The sequence below is a fragment of the Odontesthes bonariensis genome, chromosome 9 (genome assembly GCF_027942865.1).
Source record: "Odontesthes bonariensis isolate fOdoBon6 chromosome 9, fOdoBon6.hap1, whole genome shotgun sequence".
In the NCBI taxonomy this organism is placed as follows: Eukaryota; Metazoa; Chordata; class Actinopteri; order Atheriniformes; family Atherinopsidae; genus Odontesthes; species Odontesthes bonariensis.
This window is the reverse complement of record NC_134514.1, coordinates 1686695-1708884: the sequence shown is the minus strand read 5'-3', so window position 1 is coordinate 1708884 and position 22190 is coordinate 1686695. Positions and strand designations below refer to the sequence as shown.

The window sequence follows — 22190 nt, the reverse complement described above, 5'->3', positions numbered from 1 at the left end:
AACCTCACAGAACCTCACAGAACACCAAAGAACCATTTATGCTGAGGAACATTTCCATTGTACCAACTGATATGCATCAACACAGATATAAAGTATCATGTGACCCCAAAAGGTTCTTTTTAAATCCAGCTATGACAAACAGAGGCCGACCAACATCTGTATGCACATCATCCCTCCTCCATGAAGCAGCTGTTTCCAGCTGCAGCAGAGCTCAAACTGAAGGAACAAACACACCTGAACACTGCTTATTCTGACAGAGGCTGTAATAAAACATGTGGCCTGCAGGGGGCGGCAGAGCAGGAAGGTGTGATGACGCTGTCTGACCACATGAGGGCGATGTGACACAGGACAACAGGTGACTTCAATTCATCTTGGAGTGTATTGTTTGGGCTCCCTGACAATAACAAATCCAAAGAAAAAGCCAACATAACTTTTATTATCAACCTCATCATTTTAAAAAGGCAAAATTTCATATCCATAAATGTAAATTCATGAAAAAAAAACATTTTCTTGCCTTTCTTGGTGAGCTCAGGCAGTATATGACCTCCATTAAATTCTCAAACAACCAGAAAGCGATTAAGACTGTTGATATCTGTGAACACTTGAATATTTTATTGTGACCTCTTTTATACCCTGGCGTCTAATATTGAAATGTTTCATGTGTAATTTTTAAATGAAAGGAAGTTTTAAAAATAAAAAAAAGACACAGGATAACAGGTGGTGTCAGACTGTTTGATGCTCAGTCAGACAGAATGATCCTTTACATCATCATCATCATCATCAGAAAGATAGAAGGATGAACTGTTATCGATCTTCTGGCTGACAGACACCTAAACCAACAGGTGTGTCTTCACTTCAGTACCGTCCGTCTGACTGTGGAGGTTCCACAGGTGGGATCCGGCCCCTAGTGGCCCCTCAGGGGTATTACACTTTAAGTCCTGGTTGTTGCCTTTTGTCCCACATTAAAAACAGAAGACAGCAGCTAAATCTAATCACTGAAATCATTAAAGATTAACTTCATTTTGGTTAAAAATTCTCAAAGAAGGATTTTTATACCCTTTTTTCGCCCTGACAAGAAATACACAAACACTAGCAATTTAACATTAAAGGGATAGTACGCCTCTTCTGACATGAAGCTGTGTAACATCCCATATCAGCAACATCATTTCTGAACATCTTCTTACCCCCTGCTGCGTCCTGTGAGCAGAGTTCCAGCCTCGTTTTGGTGTTGATGAAGGTAGTCCGGCTAGTTGGCTGGGGTTTAAAAAATAAAGCCTTTTGCTTCTCAGAACAATATGCGTTCAACAGAGTAATACATTTGCATCACAAAATGGTTCTCCAGGAAAAAGTCAGAGCTCACAATCTCTTGGCCCTATTTTCTCTCCCGTATCACTGCCTGCTGCCGACAGCCGCGCCTGTTACGCTGTTTGCTGCTCGGAAGCAGGGGACTGCTCGGTCTGCACTTCGGTCTGCACAGCAGGTAAAGGAAAGGAAAGGAAAGGAAAGGAAAGGAAAGGGAAGAGAAGGAAAGGAAACAAAAGGAAAGGAAAGGAAAGGAAAGGAAAGGAGACAAAAGGAAAGGAAACAAAAGGAAAGGAAAGGTCTGACTTTTTCCTGGAGAACCATTTTGTGATGCAAATGTATTACTCTGTTGAACGCATATTGTTCTGAGAAGCAAAACGCTTTATTTTTTAAACCCCAGCCAACTAGCCGGACTACCTTCATCAACACCAAAACGAGGCTGGAACTCTGCTCACAGGACGCAGCAGGGGGTAAGAAGATGTTCAGAAATGATGTTGCTGATATGGGATGTCATACAGCTTCATGTCAAAAGAGGCGAACTATCCCTTTAAAGAGGCGAACTGTCCCTTTAAAGAGGCGAACTGTCCCTTTAAGATTAAGACCAGATTTATTGTCATAGACACAAAACTTCTCCTCGGCTTTTAACCGCTCCAGGTCGGCACCTGTGGGCACTCATAGAGACAGATGCCAACCTGGAGCGGTGGGCAGCCGATCACAGCGCCCAGGGAGCATGGGGGTACGGTGCCTTGCTCAAGGGCACCTCTGCCGTGGCAGGGAGGTGGACTGACACCCCTCCAGCTATCAGTTTCACCAATCTTTTTGAGTGGCGAGAGAGGGAATCAAACTGCCAACCTTCCGACTCTAACCACTGAGCCCTAACTGCCCTGATAGTTGGTCAGACTTCCTCTGAACAAAGAAGTTCTCCATCAGCCAGAGACTCTGAAACTCCTTATTGTTCCTCCCTGCTTGTGGCTGCCATAAAGTCCTTTTAGTTTAAAGCTGAAACTGCTTCATCAGCAGCATGTTACGCTGTCATATGACAGGGTGTAGCTTCAGCTCTAATCTAACCTCAGGGCGTTAGTTCAGAGGAGCCAAACTCCACAGTTCAGTGTGGAGGCAGAAATATCTGGAGGGTAATGAGGCCTCACAGGAACATGAAAACCAAAGCGTGTCCGGACTGGGCAGGTGAGGTGGAACCAATCAGTTTGTTTCTTGCCTCCGCCACCTGCAGACTGTCTCACATTGTTTTTGTATCTGCAGCAGGTGAATGTTCTGAAGTCACCTGGATCAGGTATGTATAGGCCACAAAGTGCAGGTTCCTCTCACAACATTAACAACACTGCAGCTAATGAGTACAGAAGTCTGTGACCCACGACCTGATGTTCAGGTTAGAAACATCACACATCTATAAATATTCATTATTTAAAACGGTGTGGTGCTAAATAATGTTTACTCTTCATATTCATCATCATTTCAACCAATAAACTAACGTTAAAAAGTTAAATATCTGATCTTTTTCAGAATAAATCTATTAATAACATGTCAAACAGCTGCTGATGAAGACAATGTTAGCTTTTTATTACACTGATGTCTGATCAATAAGAGTGATCAGTTCCATCAATAAACCTGATCAGTTCCATCAATAAGCCTGATCAGTTCCATCAATAAGCCTAATCAGTTCCATCAATAAGAGTGATCAGTTTCATCAATAAGCCAGATCAGATCCATCAATAAGCCTGATCAGTTCCATCAATAAGCCTGATCAGTTCCATCAATAAGAGTGATCAGTTCATCAATAAGTGTGATCAGTTCCATCAATAAGCCTGATCAGTTCCATCAATAAGCCTGATCAGTTCCATCAATAAGCCTGATCAGTTCATCAATAAGTGTGATCAGTTCATCAATAAACCTGATCAGTTCCATCAATAAGCCTGATCAGTTCCATCAATAAGCCTGATCAGTTCCATCAATAAGCCTGATCAGTTCCATCAATAAACCTGATCAGTTCCATCAATAAGCCTGATCAGTTCCATCAATAAACCTGATCAGTTCCATCAATAAGCCTGATCAGTTCCATCAATAAGCCTGATCAGTTCCATCAATAAGCCTGATCAGTTCCATCAATTAGAGTGATCAGTTCCATCAATTAGAGTGATCAGTTCCATCAATAAGCCTGATCAGTTCCATCAATAAGCCTGATCAGTTCCATCAATAAACCTGATCAGTTCCATCAATAAGCCTGATCAGTTCCATCAATAAGCCTGATCAGTTCCATCAATAAACCTGATCAGTTCCATCAATAAGCCTGATCAGTTCCATCAATAAACCTGATCAGTTCCATCAATAAGCCTGATCAGTTCCATCAATAAGCCTGATCAGTTCCATCAATAAGCCTGATCAGTTCCATCAATTAGAGTGATCAGTTCCATCAATTAGAGTGATCAGTTCCATCAATAAGCCTGATCAGTTCCATCAATAAGACTGATCAGTTCCATCAATAAGCCTGATCAGTTCCATCAATAAGCCTGATCAGTTCCATCAATAAACCTGATCAGTTCCATCAATAAGAGTGATCAGTTCCATCAATAAGAGTGATCAGTTCCATCAATAAGCCTGATCAGTTCCATCAATTAGAGTGATCAGTTCCATCAATAAGTGTGATCAGTTCCATCAATAAGAGTGATCAGATCCATCAATAAACCTGATCAGTTCCATCAATAAGAGTGATCAGATCCATCAATAAACCTGATCAGTTCCATCAATAAGAGTGATCAGATCCATCAATAAACCTGATCAGTTCCATCAATAAGAGTGATCAGATCCATCAATAAGCCTGATCAGTTCCATCAATAAACCTGATCAGTTCCATCAATAAGATTGATCAGTTCATCAATAAGTGTGATCAGTGCCATCAATAAGAGTGATCAGTGCCATCAATAAGCCTGATCAGTTCCATCAATAAAAGTGATCAGTTCCATCAATAAGAGTGATCAGTTCCATCAATAAGAGTGATCAGTGCCATCAATAAGCCTGATCAGTTCCATCAATAAAAGTGATCAGTTCCATCAATAAGAGTGATCAGTTCCATCAATAAACCTGATCAGTTCCATCAATAAACCTGATCAGTTCCATCAATAAACCTGATCAGTTCCATCAATAAAAGTGATCAGTTCCATCAATAAGAGTGATCAGTTCCATCAATAAACCTGATCAGTTCCATCAATAAACCTGATCAGTTCCATCAATAAACCTGATCAGTTCCATCAATAAGCCTGATCAGTTCCATCAATAAACCTGATCAGTTCCATCAATAAGCCTGATCAGTTCCATCAATAAACCTGATCAGTTCCATCAATAAGCCTGATCAGTTGTGTGGCAGTAACGTGGCAGTAACGTGGTTTTAATGTGGCTGTAACAAGGCTGTAACATGGCTGCAACGTAACGTGGCTGCAACGTGGTTGTGACTTGGTTGTAACATGGCTGTAACATAGTTGTAACATGGCTGTAACAAGGCGGTAACGTGGCCGTAACGTGGCGGTAACGTGGCCGTAACGTGGCTGTTACATGGCTGTAACGTGGCAGTAACGTGGCAGTAACGTGGCTGTAACATGGCAGTAACGTGGCAGCAACGTGGCTGTAACGTGGCAGCAACGTGGCTGTAACGTGGCAGCAACGTGGCTGTAACGTGGCTGTAACGTGGCTGTATAATGGCAGTAACAAGGCTGTATAACGGCAGTAACAAGGCTGTATAACGACTGTAACATGGCTGTAACAAGGCTATATAACGGCTGTAACATTTCTGTAACAAGGCTGTATAACGACTGTAACATGGCTGTAACAAGGCTATATAACGGCCGTAACATTTCTGTAACATGGCTGTATAATGGCTGTAACAAGGCGGTAACTTGGCAGTAACGTGGCCGTAACGTGACAGTAACTTGGCTGTAACGTGGCTGTAACGTGGTAGTAACGTGGCTGTAACGTGGCTGTATAATGACTAACGTGGCTGTTACATGGCTGTACGATGACTGTAACGTGGCTGTAACGTGGCTGTTACATGGCTGTATAATGACTAACGTGGCTGTTACATGGCTGTACGATGACTGTAACGTGGCTGTAACGTGGCTGTATAATGACTAACGTGGCTGTTACATGGCTGTATAATGACTGTAACGTGGCTGTATAATGACTGTAACGTGGCTGTAACGTGGCTGTATAATGACTGTAACGTGGCAGTAACGTGGCTGTAACATGGCTGTAACATGGCTGTAACGTGGCTGTATAATGACTAACGTGGCTGTAACGTGGCTGTTACATGGCTGTATAATGACTAACGTGGCTGTTACATGGCTGTATAATGACTGTAACGTGGCTGTATAATGACTGTAACGTGGCTGTAACGTGGCTGTATAATGACTGTAACGTGGCAGTAACGTGGCTGTAACATGGCTGTAACATGGCTGTAACGTGGCTGTAACGTGGCTGTAACGTGGCTGTATAATGACTGTAACGTGGCAGTAACGTGGCTGTAACGTGGCAGTGACGTGGCTGTAACGTAACGTGGCAGTTACGTGGCTGCAACGTGGTTGTGACAGTTGTAACAAGGCTGTAACTTTGTTGTAACATAGTTGTAACTTGGTTGTAACGTGGCTGTAACAAGGTTGTAACGTGGCTGTAACAAGGTTGTAACATAGTTGTAACGTGGCTGTGACAGTTGTAACAAGGCTGTAACTTTGTTGTAACGTAGTTGTAACTTGGTTGTAACGTTGTAACATAGTTGTAACGTGGCTGTAACTTGGTTGTAACGTGGCTGTAATATGGCTGTATAATGACTGTAACATGGCTGTAACGTGGCTGTAACGTGGCAGTAACGTGGCTGTAACGTGGCTGTAACGTGGCAGTAACGTGGCTGTAACGTAACGTGGCAGTGACGTGGCTGTAACATAGCTGTAACGTGGTTGTAACATGGCTGTTACATGGCTGTATAATGACTGTAACGTGGTTGTAACTTGGTTGTAACGTGGCTGTAATATGGTTGTAACGTGGTTGTAACTTAGTTGTAATGTGGCTGTAATGTGGCTGTAATGTGGCTGTAACTTGGCAGTAACGTGGCTGTAACTTGGCTGTAACTTGGCTGTAACTTGGTTGTAACGTGGCTGTAATATGGTTGTAATGTGGCTGTAACTTGGCAGTAACGTGGCTGTAACTTGGCTGTAACTTGGTTGTAACGTGGCTGTAATATGGTTGTAACGTGGCTGTAACGTGGCTGTAACGTGGCTGTAACGTGGCAGTGACGTGGCTGTAACATAGCTGTAACGTGGTTGTAACATGGCTGTTACATGGCTGTATAATGACTGTAACATGGCTGTAACGTGGTTGTAACTTGGTTGTAACGTGGCTGTAATATGGTTGTAACGTGGTTGTAACTTAGTTGTAATGTGGCTGTAATGTGGCTGTAACGTGGCAGTAACGTGGTTGTAACTTGGCTGTAACTTGGCTGTAACTTGGCTGTAACTTGGTTGTAACGTGGCTGTAATATGGTTGTAATGTGGCTGTAACTTGGCAGTAACGTGGCTGTAACTTGGCAGTAACGTGGCAGTAACGTGGCTGATCAGTTCCTATCCACCCTAACCATGTGCGCTCTGAGTGTCTGTGTCTGTGTGATGAGATGTGACAACTGGGATCTCTGTTAGTCCTCTTTTCTCTGCAGCTGCTCAGCTGTGAAATCACTGAGACAGACACAGACTCACAGTCCTCTCTGCCTGTCTGCTGCCCCCAGCTGTAAAAACACACACACTCAGAGGAGGTGGGTTCAGGTCTGTCGCCTGGACAACAGCCTGACATGTCGCTGGTGTTGTTAACTCGATCAGCTGATTGTAGAGATGGCAAACTGACTCTCATGTGATGCTACATCAGCCGGTTGAATGGCTCAGACTAAAATAATCATTAAGGCCATTGATCCTCATTAAAGCTTCACAGCTGTTCGAACATCTGGATCACAACTCACCCACTCTGCTGTGGACACCAACATCTGGAGGAAACAGCTGGGTCCTGACAATGTGCACAAAGACACACACGTACCATCCATCTGTTTCCTTTCCTTTAACAAGGCTGTATAACGGCTGTAACGTGGCTGTAACATGGCTGTATAACGGCTATAACATGTTTGTAACATGGCTGTAACAAGGCTGTAACGTGGCTGTATAATGGCTGTAACAAGGCGGTAACGTGGCAGTAACGTGGCCGTAACGTGGCTGTATAATGACTGTAACGTGGCTGTAACGTGGTAGTAACGTGGTAGTAACGTGGCTGTAACATGGCTGTTACATGGCTGTAACGTGGCTGTAACGTGGCTGTATAATGACTGTAACGTGGCTGTAACATGGCTGTTACATGGCTGTATAATGACTAACGTGGCTGTAACGTGGCTGTTACATGGCTGTATAATGACTGTAACGTGGCTGTAACATGGCTGTTACATGGCTGTATAATGACTAACGTGGCTGTAACGTGGCTGTTACATGGCTGTGTAATGACTGTAATGTGGCTGTAACATGGCTGTTACATGGCTGTATAATGACTAACGTGACTGTAACGTGGCTGTAACATGGCTGTTACATGGCTGTATAATGACTAACGTGGCTGTAACGTGGCTGTGTAATGACTGTAACGTGGCTGTGACATGGCTGTTACATGGCTGTATAATGACTAACGTGACTGTAACGTGGCTGTAACATGGCTGTTACATGGCTGTATAATGACTAACGTGGCTGTAACGTGGCTGTTACATGGCTGTATAATGACTAACGTGGCTGTAACATGGCTGTTACATGGCTGTGTAATGACTGTAATGTGGCTGTAACGTGGCTGTAACGTGGCTGCAAAGTGGCTGTAACATAGCTGTAACGTGGTTGTAACATGGCTGTTACATGACTGTATAATGACTGTAACGTGGCTGTAACGTGGCTATATAATGACTGTAACGTGCCTGTAACATGGCTGTTACATGGCTGTATAATGACTGTAACATGGCTGTTACATGGCTGTGTAATGACTGTAATGTGGCTGTAACATAGCTGTAACGTGGTTGTAACATGGCTGTAACATGGCTGTATAATGACTGTAACGTGGCTGTAACGTGGTAGTAACGTGGCTGTATAATGACTAACGTGGCTGTTACATGGCTGTACGATGACTGTAACGTGGCTGTAACTTGGCTGTAACGTGGCTGTAACTTGGCTGTAACGTGGCTGTAACTTGGCTGTAACGTGGCTGTAACGTGGCTGTAACGTGGCTGTAACGTGGCTGTTACATGGCTGTACGATGACTGTAACGTGGCTGTAACTTGGCTGTAACGTGGCTGTAACGTGGCTGTATAATGACTAACGTGGCTGTTACATGGCTGTACGATGACTGTAACGTGGCTGTAACTTGGCTGTAACGTGGCTGTTACATGGCTGTATAATGACTAACGTGGCTGTTACATGGCTGTATAATGACTGTAACGTGGCTGTAACGTGGCTGTATAATGACTGTAACGTGGCTGTAACGTGGCTGTTACATGGCTGTATAATGACTAACGTGGCTGTTACATGGCTGTATAATGACTGTAACGTGGCTGTATAATGACTGTAACGTGGCTGTAACGTGGCTGTATAATGACTGTAACGTGGCTGTAACGTGGCTGTATAATGACTGTAACGTGGCTGTATAATGACTGTAACGTGGCTGTAACGTGGCTGTATAATGACTGTAACGTGGCTGTATAATGACTAACGTGGCAGTAACGTGGCTGTAACATGGCTGTATAATGACTGTAACGTGGCTGTAACGTGGCTGTATAATGACTGTAACGTGGCAGTAACGTGGCTGTAACGTGGCAGTGACGTGGCTGTAACGTAACGTGGCAGTTACGTGGCTGCAATGTGGTTGTGACAGTTGTAACAAGGCTGTAACTTTGTTGTAACATAGTTGTAACTTGGTTGTAACGTGGCTGTAACAAGGTTGTAACGTGGCTGTAAGAAGGTTGTAACGTGGCTGTAACAAGGTTGTAACGTAGTTGTAACGTGGCTGTAACATAATTGTAACGTGGTTGTGACAGTTGTAACAAGGCTGTAACTTTGTTGTAACGTAGTTGTAACTTGGTTGTAACGTTGTAACGTGGCTGTAACTTTGTTGTAACATAGTTGTACCGTGGCTGTAACGTGGCTGTAACTTGGTTGTAACGTGGCTGTAATATGGCTGTATAATGACTGTAACATGGCTGTAACGTGGCAGTAACGTGGCTGTAACGTGGCTGTAACGTGGCAGTAACATAGCTGTAACGTGGTTGTAACATGGCTGTTACATGGCTGTATAATGACTGTAACATGGCTGTAACGTGGTTGTAACTTGGTTGTAACGTGGCTGTAATATGGTTGTAACGTGGTTGTAACTTAGTTGTAATGTGGCTGTAACGTGGCTGTAACGTGGTTGTAACTTGGCTGTAACTTGGTTGTAACGTGGCTGTAATATGGTTGTAACGTGGCTGTAACTTGGCAGTAACGTGGCTGTAACGTGGCAGTAACGTGGCAGTAACGTGGCAGTAACGTGGCAGTAACGTGGCTGCAACGTGGCAGCAACGTGGCAGCAACGTGGCTGCAACGTGGCTGCAACGTGGCTGTAACGTGGCAGTAACGTGGCTGTAACGTGGCTGTAACGTGGCTGTAACATGGCTGTAACATGGCTGTTACATGGCTGTATAATGACTGTAACATGGCTGTTACATGGCTGTATAATGACTGTAATGTGGCTGTAACGTGGCAGCAACGTGGCAGCAACGTGGCTGTAACGTGGCTGTATAATGGCTGTATAATGGCAGTAACAAGGCTGTATAACGGCTGTAACATGTCTGTAACATGACTGTATAATGGCTGTAACAAGGCGGTAACTTGGCAGTAACGTGGCTGTAACGTGGCATAAAAGTGGCTGCAAAGTGGATGTAACATAGCTGTAACGTGGTTGTAACATGGCTGTTACATGGCTGTATAATGACTGTAACGTGGCTGTATAATGGCTGTATCGTGGCAGCAACGTGGCTGTATAATGACTGTAACGTGGCTGTAACGTGGCAGTAACGTGGCAGCAACGTGGCAGCAACGTGGCTGTAACGTGGCAGTAACGTGGCAGTAACGTGGCAGTAACGTGGCAGCAACGTGGCTGTAACGTGGCTGTAACATGGCTGTAACATGGCTGTAAGGTGGCTGTATAACGGCTGTAACATGTCTGTAACATGGCTGTATAATGGCTGTAACAAGGCGGTAACTTGGCAGTAACGTCAGAGAGTCTCTATTATGAGGAGAGGGAAAACTGGCGGCTATTTCTGGGTGGTACTGCACTCTAGGGGCGCCAACGAAGCAGTGCAGAGCACGCCGAACTCTATGGTGGTACTATGAAATCCACCTTAGATCCAGCCATTGCTTTGGATATAATTTTTTATATTTTTTCATTTTAATTTTCCTAAAGGCAGGATAAATTATCCTTTCAAACGGCACTTGGTTTGATTTTTTAGACTCACTAGATTTGTTTAAAATACACCTTTATTGTCAGTATTGCATCCCGAGTGACGTCACGCATGTGGCATCACTTTACGGCATGGTCAGTCCTAGCGCTGAGCTAGCAGAGAGGTGTTAGCTCAAATAGTTACAGATTTCAGCACAGCCCTTTTACATGCTCTCTGAATAGCCTCTGGTTTAGCTTTGGTTGTTGTTAGCAGCTACAGGTTAGCACTCTGGCACAGTGGACGAGTGCCGTAAAGCAGCCGGTCGTAATCTGCCGTGCGTTCTTCAGATTCCGTTAGCTAGATGCTAGCTGATACTGACTCGCAAATGCCAGACCTGTAAGAAAACAGAAAGCTATAACTCCCAGGTTATTGTACTTTCAATATAAATCCACATCCCTCTGTCAGAAATCACAGTATTATTTTCAGGTTTCAGCCGCTAGCGGGGACATTTTTTGAGTTATTAGCGCCAGCCCTATGGAAAATGGTCATTCTGCACTCGCTCGCCAGCGCCCCCAGAGAAACTCAACTGAACTGCGGCCAAATTTTTTATAATGGGGCGAATAGGAAGTGGAACGGCTGTCTCTAAAAGGGCTGCGGTAACGTGGCCGTAACGTGGCTGAAAAGTGGCTGCAAAGTGGCTGTAACATAGCTGTAATGTGGTTGTAACATGGCTGTTACATGGCTGTAACGTGGCTGTTACATGGCTGTTACATGGCTGTATAATGGCTGTATCGTGGCTGTAACGTGGCTGTAACATGGCTGTATAATGACTGTAACGTGGCTGTAACATGGCTGTATAATGACTAACGTGGCTGTAACGTGGCTGTATAATGACTGTAAGGTGGCTGTAACGTGGCTGTTACATGGCTGTATAATGACTGTAACGTGGCTGTAACTTGGCTGTAACGTGGCTGTAACGTGGCTGTATAATGGCTGTAACGTGGCTGTAACGTGGCTGTAACATGGCTGTATAATGACTGCAACGTGGCTGTAACATGGCAGTATAATGACTGTAACGTGGCTGTAACGTGGCTGTTACATGGCTGTTACATGGCTGTATAATGACTGTAACATGGCTGTATAATGACTGTAACGTGGCTGTTACATGGCTGTATAATGACTGTAACGTGGCTGTAACGTGGCTGTATAATGACTGTAACGTGGCTGTAACTTGGCTTTAACGTGGCTGTAACGTGGCTGTATAATGACTGTAACGTGGCTGTAACGTGACAGTAATGTGGCAGCAACGTGGCTGTAACGTGGCTGTATAATGACTGTAACGTGGCTGTAACGTGGCTGTATAATGGCTGTATCGTGGCTGTAACGTGGCTGTAACATGGCTGTAGAATGACTGTAACGTGGCTGTAACGTGATTGTAACGTGGCTGTATAATGACTGTAACGTGGCTGTATAATGACTGTAATGTGGCTGTAACGTGGCTGTATAATGACTGTAACGTGGCTGTATAATGACTGTAACGTGGCTGTAACGTGGCAGTAACGTGGCAGCAACGTGGCTGTAACGTGGCAGTAACGTGGCAGCAACGTGGCTGTAACGTGGCTGTAACGTGGCTGTAACGTGGCTGTTACATGGCTGTATAATGACTGTAACGTGGCAGTAACGTGGCAGCAACGTGGCAGCAACGTGGCTGTTACATGGCTGTATAATGACTGTAACGTGGCTGTAACGTGGCTGTATAATGACTGTAACGTGGCTGTAACGTGGCTGTATAATGACTGTAACGTGGCTGTAACATGGCTGTATAATGACTGTAACGTGGCTGTATAATGACTGTAATGTGGCTGTAACGTGGCTGTATAATGACTGTAACGTGGCTGTAACGTGGCAGTAACGTGGCAGCAACGTGGCTGTAACGTGGCTGTAACGTGGCTGTAACGTGGCTGTAACGTGGCAGCAACGTGGCTGTAACGTGGCAGCAACGTGGCAGCAACGTGGCTGTAACGTGGCTGTAACGTGGCTGTTACATGGCTGTATAATGACTGTAACGTGGAAGTAACGTGGCAGCAACGTGGCTGTAACGTGGCTGTTACATGGCTGTATAATGACTGTAACGTGGCTGTAACGTGGCTGTAACGTGGCTGTTACATGGCTGTATAATGACTGTAACGTGGCAGTAACGTGGCTGTAACGTGGCTGTAACGTGGCTGTTACATGGCTGTATAATGGCTGTAACGTGGCTGTAACGTGGCAGCAACGTGGTTGTAACGTGGCTGTTACATGGCTGTATAATGGCTGTAACGTGGCTGTAACGTGGCAGCAACGTGGTTGTAACGTGGCTGTAACGTGGCTGTAACATGGCAGTATAATGACTGTAACGTGGCTGTAACGTGGCAGCAACGTGGCAGCAACGTGGCAGCAACGTGGCAGCAACTTGGCAGCAACGTGGCAGCAACGTGGCAGCAACGTGGCTGTAACGTGGCTGTTACATGGCTGTATAATGACTGTAACGTGGCTGTAACTTGGCAGTAACGTGGCTGTATAATGACTGTAACGTGGCTGTATAATGACTGTAACGTGGCTGTATAATGACTGTAACGTGGCTGTAACGTGGCTGTATAATGACTGTAACGTGGCTGTAACGTGGCTGTATAATGACTGTAACGTGGCTGTATAATGACTGTAACGTGGCTGTAACGTGGCTGTATAATGACTGTAACGTGGCTGTATAATGACTGTAACGTGGCTGTAACGTGGCTGTAACGTGGCAGCAACGTGGCTGTAACGTGGCTGTAACGTGGCTGTATAATGACTGTAACGTGGCTGTAACGTGGCAGTAACGTGGCAGCAACGTGGCAGCAACGTGGCTGTAACGTGGCTGTAACGTGGCTGTAACGTGGCTGTTACATGGCTGTATAATGACTGTAACGTGGCAGTAACGTGGCAGCAACGTGGCTGTAACGTGGCTGTTACATGGCTGTATAATGACTGTAACGTGGCTGTAACGTGGCTGTAACGTGGCTGTAACGTGGCTGTTACATGGCTGTTACATGGCTGTATAATGACTGTAACGTGGCAGTAACGTGGCAGCAACGTGGCAGTAACGTGGCTGTTACATGGCTGTATAGTGGCTGTAACGTGGCTGTAACGTGGCTGTATAATGACTGTAACGTGGCTGTAACGTGGCTGTATAATGACTGTAACGTGGCTGTATAATCACTGTAACGTGGCTGTAACGTGGCTGTATAATCACTGTAACGTGGCTGTAACGTGGCTGTATAATGACTGTAACGTGGCTGTATAATGACTGTAACGTGGCTGTAACGTGGCAGTAACGTGGCAGCAACGTGGCTGTAACGTGGCTGTATAATGACTGTAACGTGGCTGTAACGTGGCAGTAACGTGGCAGCAACGTGGCAGCAACGTGGCAGCAACGTGGCTGTAACGTGGCTGTTACATGGCTGTTACATGGCTGTAACGTGGCAGTAACGTGGCAGCAACGTGGCTGTAACGTGGCTGTTACATGGCTGTATAATGACTAACGTGGCTGTAACGTGGCTGTAACGTGGCAGCAACGTGGCTGTAACGTGGCTGTTACATGGCTGTATAATGACTGTAACGTGGCAGTAACGTGGCAGCAACGTGGCAGCAACGTGGCTGTTACATGGCTGTATAATGACTGTAACGTGGCTGTAACGTGGCTGTAACGTGGCTGTAACGTGGCTGTTACATGGCTGTATAATGACTGTAACGTGGCTGTATAATGACTGTAACGTGGCTGTATAATGACTGTAACGTGGCTGTAACGTGGCTGTATAATGACTGTAACGTGGCTGTAACGTGGCTGTATAATGACTGTAACGTGGCTGTATAATGACTGTAACGTGGCTGTAACGTGGCTGTATAATGACTGTAACGTGGCTGTATAATGACTGTAACGTGGCTGTAACGTGGCTGTAACGTGGCAGCAACGTGGCTGTAACGTGGCTGTAACGTGGCTGTATAATGACTGTAACGTGGCTGTAACGTGGCAGTAACGTGGCAGCAACGTGGCAGCAACGTGGCTGTAACGTGGCTGTAACGTGGCTGTAACGTGGCTGTTACATGGCTGTATAATGACTGTAACGTGGCAGTAACGTGGCAGCAACGTGGCTGTAACGTGGCTGTTACATGGCTGTATAATGACTGTAACGTGGCTGTAACGTGGCTGTAACGTGGCTGTAACGTGGCTGTTACATGGCTGTTACATGGCTGTATAATGACTGTAACGTGGCAGTAACGTGGCAGCAACGTGGCAGTAACGTGGCTGTTACATGGCTGTATAGTGGCTGTAACGTGGCTGTAACGTGGCTGTATAATGACTGTAACGTGGCTGTAACGTGGCTGTATAATGACTGTAACGTGGCTGTATAATCACTGTAACGTGGCTGTAACGTGGCTGTATAATCACTGTAACGTGGCTGTAACGTGGCTGTATAATGACTGTAACGTGGCTGTATAATGACTGTAACGTGGCTGTAACGTGGCAGTAACGTGGCAGCAACGTGGCTGTAACGTGGCTGTATAATGACTGTAACGTGGCTGTAACGTGGCAGTAACGTGGCAGCAACGTGGCAGCAACGTGGCAGCAACGTGGCTGTAACATGGCTGTTACATGGCTGTTACATGGCTGTAACGTGGCAGTAACGTGGCAGCAACGTGGCTGTAACGTGGCTGTTACATGGCTGTATAATGACTAACGTGGCTGTAACGTGGCTGTAACGTGGCAGCAACGTGGCTGTAACGTGGCTGTTACATGGCTGTATAATGACTGTAACGTGGCAGTAACGTGGCAGCAACGTGGCAGCAACGTGGCTGTTACATGGCTGTATAATGACTGTAACGTGGCTGTAACGTGGCTGTAACGTGGCTGTAACGTGGCTGTTACATGGCTGTATAATGACTGTAACGTGGCAGTAACGTGGCAGCAACGTGGCAGCAACGTGGCTGTAACGTGGCTGTTACATGGCTGTATAATGACTGTAACGTGGCTGTATAATGACTGTAACGTGGCTGTAACGTGGCTGTATAATGACTGTAACGTGGCTGTAACGTGGCTGTATAATGACTGTAACGTGGCTGTATAATGACTGTAACGTGGCTGTAACGTGGCTGTATAATGACTGTAACGTGGCTGTATAATGACTGTAACGTGGCTGTAACGTGGCAGTAACGTGGCTGTATAATGACTGTAACGTGGCTGTAACGTGGCAGCAACGTGGCTGTAACGTGGCTGTATAATGACTGTAACGTGGCTGTAACGTGGCTGTATAATGACTGTAACGTGGCAGTAACGTGGCAGCAACGTGGCTGTAACGTGGCTGTTACATGGCTGTATAATGACTGTAACGTGGCTGTAACGTGGCTGTTACATGGCTGTTACATGGCTGTATAATGACTGTAACGTGGCAGTAACGTGGCAGCAACGTGGCAGTAACCTGGCTGTTACATGGCTGTATAGTGGCTGTAACGTGGCTGTAACGTGGCTGTATAATGACTGTAACGTGGCTGTAACGTGGCTGTATAATGACTGTAACGTGGCTGTAACGTGGCTGTATAATGACTGTAACGTGGCTGTAACGTGGCTGTATAATCACTGTAACGTGGCTGTAACGTGGCTGTATAATCACTGTAACGTGGCTGTAACGTGGCTGTATAATGACTGTAACGTGGCTGTATAATGACTGTAACGTGGCTGTAACGTGGCAGTAACGTGGCAGCAACGTGGCTGTAACGTGGCTGTAACGTGGCTGTATAATGACTGTAACGTGGCTGTAACGTGGCTGTAACGTGGCAGCAACGTGGTTGTAACGTGGCTGTAACGTGGCTGTTACATGGCTGTATAATGACTGTAACGTGGCAGTAACGTGGCAGCAACGTGGCAGCAACGTGGCTGTTACATGGCTGTATAATGACTGTAACGTGGCTGTAACGTGGCTGTAACGTGGCTGTAACGTGGCTGTTACATGGCTGTATAATGACTGTAACGTGGCAGTAACGTGGCAGTAACGTGGCAGCAACGTGGCAGCAACGTGGCTGTAACGTGGCTGTTACATGGCTGTATAATGACTGTAACGTGGCTGTATAATGACTGTAACGTGGCTGTAACGTGGCTGTATAATGACTGTAACGTGGCTGTATAATGACTGTAACGTGGCTGTATAATGACTGTAACGTGGCTGTAACGTGGCTGTAACGTGGCTGTATAATGACTGTAACGTGGCTGTTACATGGCTGTATAATGACTGTAACATGGCAGTATAATGACTGTAACGTGGCTGTAACGTGGCTGTAACGTGGCAGTAACGTGGCTGTAACGTCGCTGTAACGTGGCAGTAACGTGGCAGCAACGTGGCAGCAACATTGACAATCTCTCCTTATGAGCATTAACTCTTTTTTTAGAAAGACTTAGAGCCTGGTTTATAGTCGGTAACGCAACACGCAACGCAAGCCCTGGCGCGGTTGCAAGCCCCGTCTTGCGTGCTTGCGTGTGTCACCTCAATTTTCTAAACTTCGCGCAAGACGCGAGCAGAGCTATAGAGTAGCCATTCTGGACACGAGCACAAGCCACTATCTACATCACATCTGGCGGCGTGTTCATCTTCCGGTTTCATCCCCTAATAAAAGACCGCTGTTTTCAAACGCCAAGGTAGAAAGCGAAGAAGAAGAAGAAGAAGAAGAAGAAGAAGAAGAAGAAGCATGAATCCCATAGACATAATATATATAATATATTATATATATTATGTCTATGATGAATCCAGTTGAAGAGAGACTTGCTGAAGAGGTCCTGGCGGTAAATTTCCTCTCATCGTAGTAGGCTTGTCATTGAAAAAACCCGCTGCTCCACCAACTGTCCTGGCGGTGAATCGCCACGCAGCACACGCAAGCACCGGCAAAGCTAAATGAAGCATAAACGTCTCGAGCCATTAACACAAGCGCAAGGGCAGTTAAAAGAGGTATAACTCAGCCTTTAGTCAAACTGAGAAGTTTTTGGGGGATTTTGCTGATTTTATCAACCCCTTTCTGATGTGAAACCTCAAAACACGGATAAAAACTCACCAAACTCGGAGCAATGCGGCCGGACTTAGTGCTTCACAAGGTCAGTTTGTGTTTATATGAACATTATCTCAAAGATGTTTCTGTAAACAGTAGCTCAGAGTTTAAGGACACTGCTGTGAGGACACGAATGTGATGGAAAGCCAGTGTTGTGTTTAGGTGTGTGTGGAATCTGCTGAATCAGGAAAAGGTAAACATCAGCTAAATTAACACCAACACATTCCTCTCCGGCACTCCTCCACCCAGCAACTCCTCGTTGTGGGGCTTGTGTTTTACGAGCAGACAGTAAAGGCGTCACAGGTGTGCCAACAGAGGAAACTGCTGCCGTGCTGTGATTGGCTGCTGTGTGTGTGTGAGCATTTGTAGGCGGAGTCTCACCCTGGCTCCTTTGGCTGGGAAACACTGGCATACGCTGCAGTTCCGCCCGCCGCACGGCTCCGTGAGGTCACCCTGAAACCGCCAGAACACAAACATCACTGTGACATCACAATGACATCATAACAGCTTGAATCAATTACATTGATTTTCATAGAAATCGTCTCGTTGGGAATCAAACTTGAGACTTGAGACCACTTTTTTTATGAAACCAACTTTGTAATAGAAACTTTAAAATCTCTTTAAGGTCAGAAGGAATAACACAAACATAAAAACTTAACTCACTTCAGATCAGTTTAAAGCGTTTCAGCAGTGCCGTAACCAGCATTGAGGACACACAGGTCATGACCTCGGTATTTTCCCCGGTGTTTTTTGTATTTTTTTTATTTTTTATTTTTTTTATTCAGAGAAATGTCAAATTAATATAAGATGAAAATCGTTCTGACTTTGATTGGTGGAAAGATCAGCATGCATTCTCATTTGTTTTTCTGAAAATAAAGTCCACATAATCCCTTTATCATCACGTTATATTTTAAAACTGAGCGGAAAAACGCCACCCGACTTTTTTTTCTTTTTTACGCCACCCGCCATTGGAAACGTGTTTATCATATTACACAGCTTCGACGCGAAAGTCAGCTGGGAAATGGAAGCAAGATGAAGAAATCTACTAAACAAACTAAACTCAGCTTTGGAAAGCCAGCTGGCCAGGGGAAAAGAAAGAGAGAAGGAGGTGAGTTCATTTCGCCAATCGCCAGTGAGAATGAGTGACAGTTCATAATGTTCATATGCGTTCAAAGCGCGGCTAGGAATAGGAGGATGCTAGATCGTTGTCCTCAGCATTTCAAGCAACAGTCACAAAGCCCCTTGGTTAGGATTTCGTTTTCCAGTCGGCACAAACACACTGCACACAAATCTCTCTCTCAATTCGATTTTCCAAAAAAAAGTAGCGACCTGTAATGGAATTGTTGGGAATCGTGACACGGCTTGGGCTGTTAAGCTAACTTTTTTTTTTTTAATCAGGGCTTGACAGTTTTGTGCCAACTGTGGCTCATTCAGCCTCACTAGCTACAGTTTAGTTCAGTGCTATATGGCTTCCTACATGTAAATAAAGCCGACTAATAGAAACTTATATTTTTCATTTTACTTAAAACAATTGATGATGCACACGGGGCAAAATAACAGAATGAAATACCCCGTGTACTCTCTCATATGACACAATCTTGAGGTTAGTTGTGCTGCTCATGGTGCATTATGAAGCCAAGTTTTACCAGCATTTAGCTAGTTGTCAGGCCCAGCATGATACCTCTGTCTTCTCTGTGTTGAGTGAATGGATTGAATTGAGACTATTCATCTAAAATACAGCCAACATCTTGTGGTCTGTTTGGCACATTCTACGATGTTAATTTAGTGGGTGGATTCAACCAGTTACTAAGGTAAAATGATTGCATTTTTTCTAATGAACCATTTGGATTTTATTGCCAATGGTGTCTGAAATTTTGCACATCGGTTAGACCAATAACCCAACTCATTCATTTGATCTTTTACTGGGTCATGCACATGCATGGTGATGATGGTGACAATAGTAATAATAATAATAATGTAATATTAATAATAACAATAATATTAATGGTGATGCTGATGATGATATTTTAAAACAGATGACACAGGAGAGGATGAGAAGGAGGGAGTTGAAGAGAGAGAGTCAGTAGAGGAAGAAAGGGGAAGAACTGAGTCTCACTCACTCACTCAAATACTCTACTTTTGTGATCACATTGTTATAATAAACTTGTTCACCTACATATTCACCTCCTTGATGGGCTTGTGATTTACCTCTGTTTATTCACATTTCCACACTGTATTTTAAAAAGTCAACATATTAGGATGTTTTTTTTGTCAAATAAGATTTATCGCAATATTTGACCTCGGTATTTGAAAAATCCTGGTTACGGCCCTGCGTTTCAGGTAATTTCATGACATCATACGGCTGATTCCAGAGATTAAGCTAAAATGTCTAAATCAGGCCAAATGATTGCTATTATTTTCTTTTCTACAGGTGAGTTTAGATATATTTCACCTCCTTAGCAAACATGGAGTTGTGATTTTATACTTTATATATTTAACTGCTCCTCTACAATATCCTGGATCATCAGGGGAAATGTGAGATCTCTGGAGCCCTGATGAGGACACAGCAGGAATATCAGGCAGAGACTTGGCTGCAGGAACAGCTCTAACAGCTCTCTGCTCAGCTTTAAGACTATCCGGGAAGACAGAGACTGCAGACAGAGACTGCAGACAGAGCGGTAATAGTGAAGGAGGAGGATCACAGAGCCGGTTGTTCCTGAATGTCCCCTTTTTACACATTTCTGCCATGAAGGACACCTTTTGCTGTTTTATGTAGTTTAATGACTGGATGTGAAATATGAGTTGGTGTGGACCCTTTAATTAGGGACCGAGCAGTGAAACTGCAAGGACCGTATTGTATCTGTAAGGTTTATTATTCTTCTTCATCTTCTTATTCTTTGCAAAAGGTGCTCGAAAACTCTTGAAATTTTGCGAGCACCACCTGCCAGTCGACGACATGAAAGAATCTAAACTTTATATTTTTGGGAGTCGCTCATTGACTCTGTAGCGCCCCCTACGATGCTTAAAAATGGTCCATGCAATAGGATTAGTTTCGCGTGGGACGACGAAATTCGGTACACTCATTCATCATGCCCAGACGCACAAAAAAGTCTCAGGCCGCCATGGTCCCACGTACACGGGAAGGCGGCCATTTTGGATGGAAGGTGCATCTTGGTGACATTTTTGACCGATTCCACGCCGGTTGATGTTAAAACTGACTGATCTTCTCTGGGATTTTAACATTATTCACAAACACTTCTTATTATTCATTTTCTAAAATGTCTCCAGTTATAATACTGTTCATTTGAAACCGTGTGAACACAGTCACGTGAACATTGCTGTGCACAAGCAAACGATCCATTCTGAACACAGTATGGTGCATTTAAATGAAACAGCAACAGCATTGACCAAAGACGTAAAAACGTACCGAATGTGTTCTTAATGTCAGGATGAGCTCTTCTGTTGTTCCCTGAACAACTGATTCAGTCCAGGTGTCAGCATCTTAGTTTGTGTCTGAAATACAGACACTATCGGCTCTACTTTGACTTCAATATGTCCTAAAAGTTGTTAAATAGCACGATATGGGGCCTGCTTGAATCCAACCTTCATCCTGTCACAGCTTTGCCATCAACCATCAGATAAGCTGTCCAACCAGGGTTTGAACTCATCTGTAAGTCTGTCAGGCTTCTGTCGCTTCGATAAAAACAAAACCGTGTGAACAAAGATTCATTTCTGCTTTGGGTTGGACCAGAAAACCAAACTACAAGCATGGATACAGCTTAGGAGATGGTATAAAGAGGAATATTCATATGGGAACCTTTAGGCTTCCCATAACTGAGGACATTTTAATGTTCAGGAAGCACCCGGATGGGAGGTAACTGCCACTAAAATTAACTTGAGAGTCAACTTTAGACTTGAAGGAAATGTGTCTGTCCCGTCCTGGGTTGGCTGCAGAAGAGCTTAAAGCAGTTGTTACAACAGCATCAGGAAACAAGGATTTAGTTCAGTAATATCCCAAAGCTTTGGAGTGCAAGTCCAGATCCAAATATCATTCACAGCAGTAAACCACCATGACGGGTTGGATCACAGATGTCATCCCTCACTGACAGAAGCATCACAAACATACAGGTGTGTCAGACACAACTACAGCTTTCAGCTTATCTTTGATACACTGAGAATATTTTCAAGAGGTTTAAAGTCACATTTTAGAATTCATTTTAGTTTCCCTGCAGAATCAACCTGGAGTATTTAAAGCCTCCTTAACACATGTAGTCGGGTTATTTGTGTATCTTTTTCA

General features: G+C 44.6%; 1 protein-coding gene across 3 annotated transcripts in view; it reads right to left on the bottom strand.

The window, feature by feature from the left end:
* Nucleotides 1-22190, bottom strand: part of col4a4 (collagen, type IV, alpha 4) — an 82654-nt gene that overhangs the window by 44327 nt on the left and 16137 nt on the right. For all 3 annotated transcript variants that reach the window (XM_075472727.1, XM_075472728.1, XM_075472729.1), the window contains one exon: nucleotides 18275-18346. In XM_075472727.1, coding sequence (XP_075328842.1) covers nucleotides 18275-18346 — 72 coding nt within the window. The remainder of the gene's footprint in view (nucleotides 1-18274; nucleotides 18347-22190) is intronic.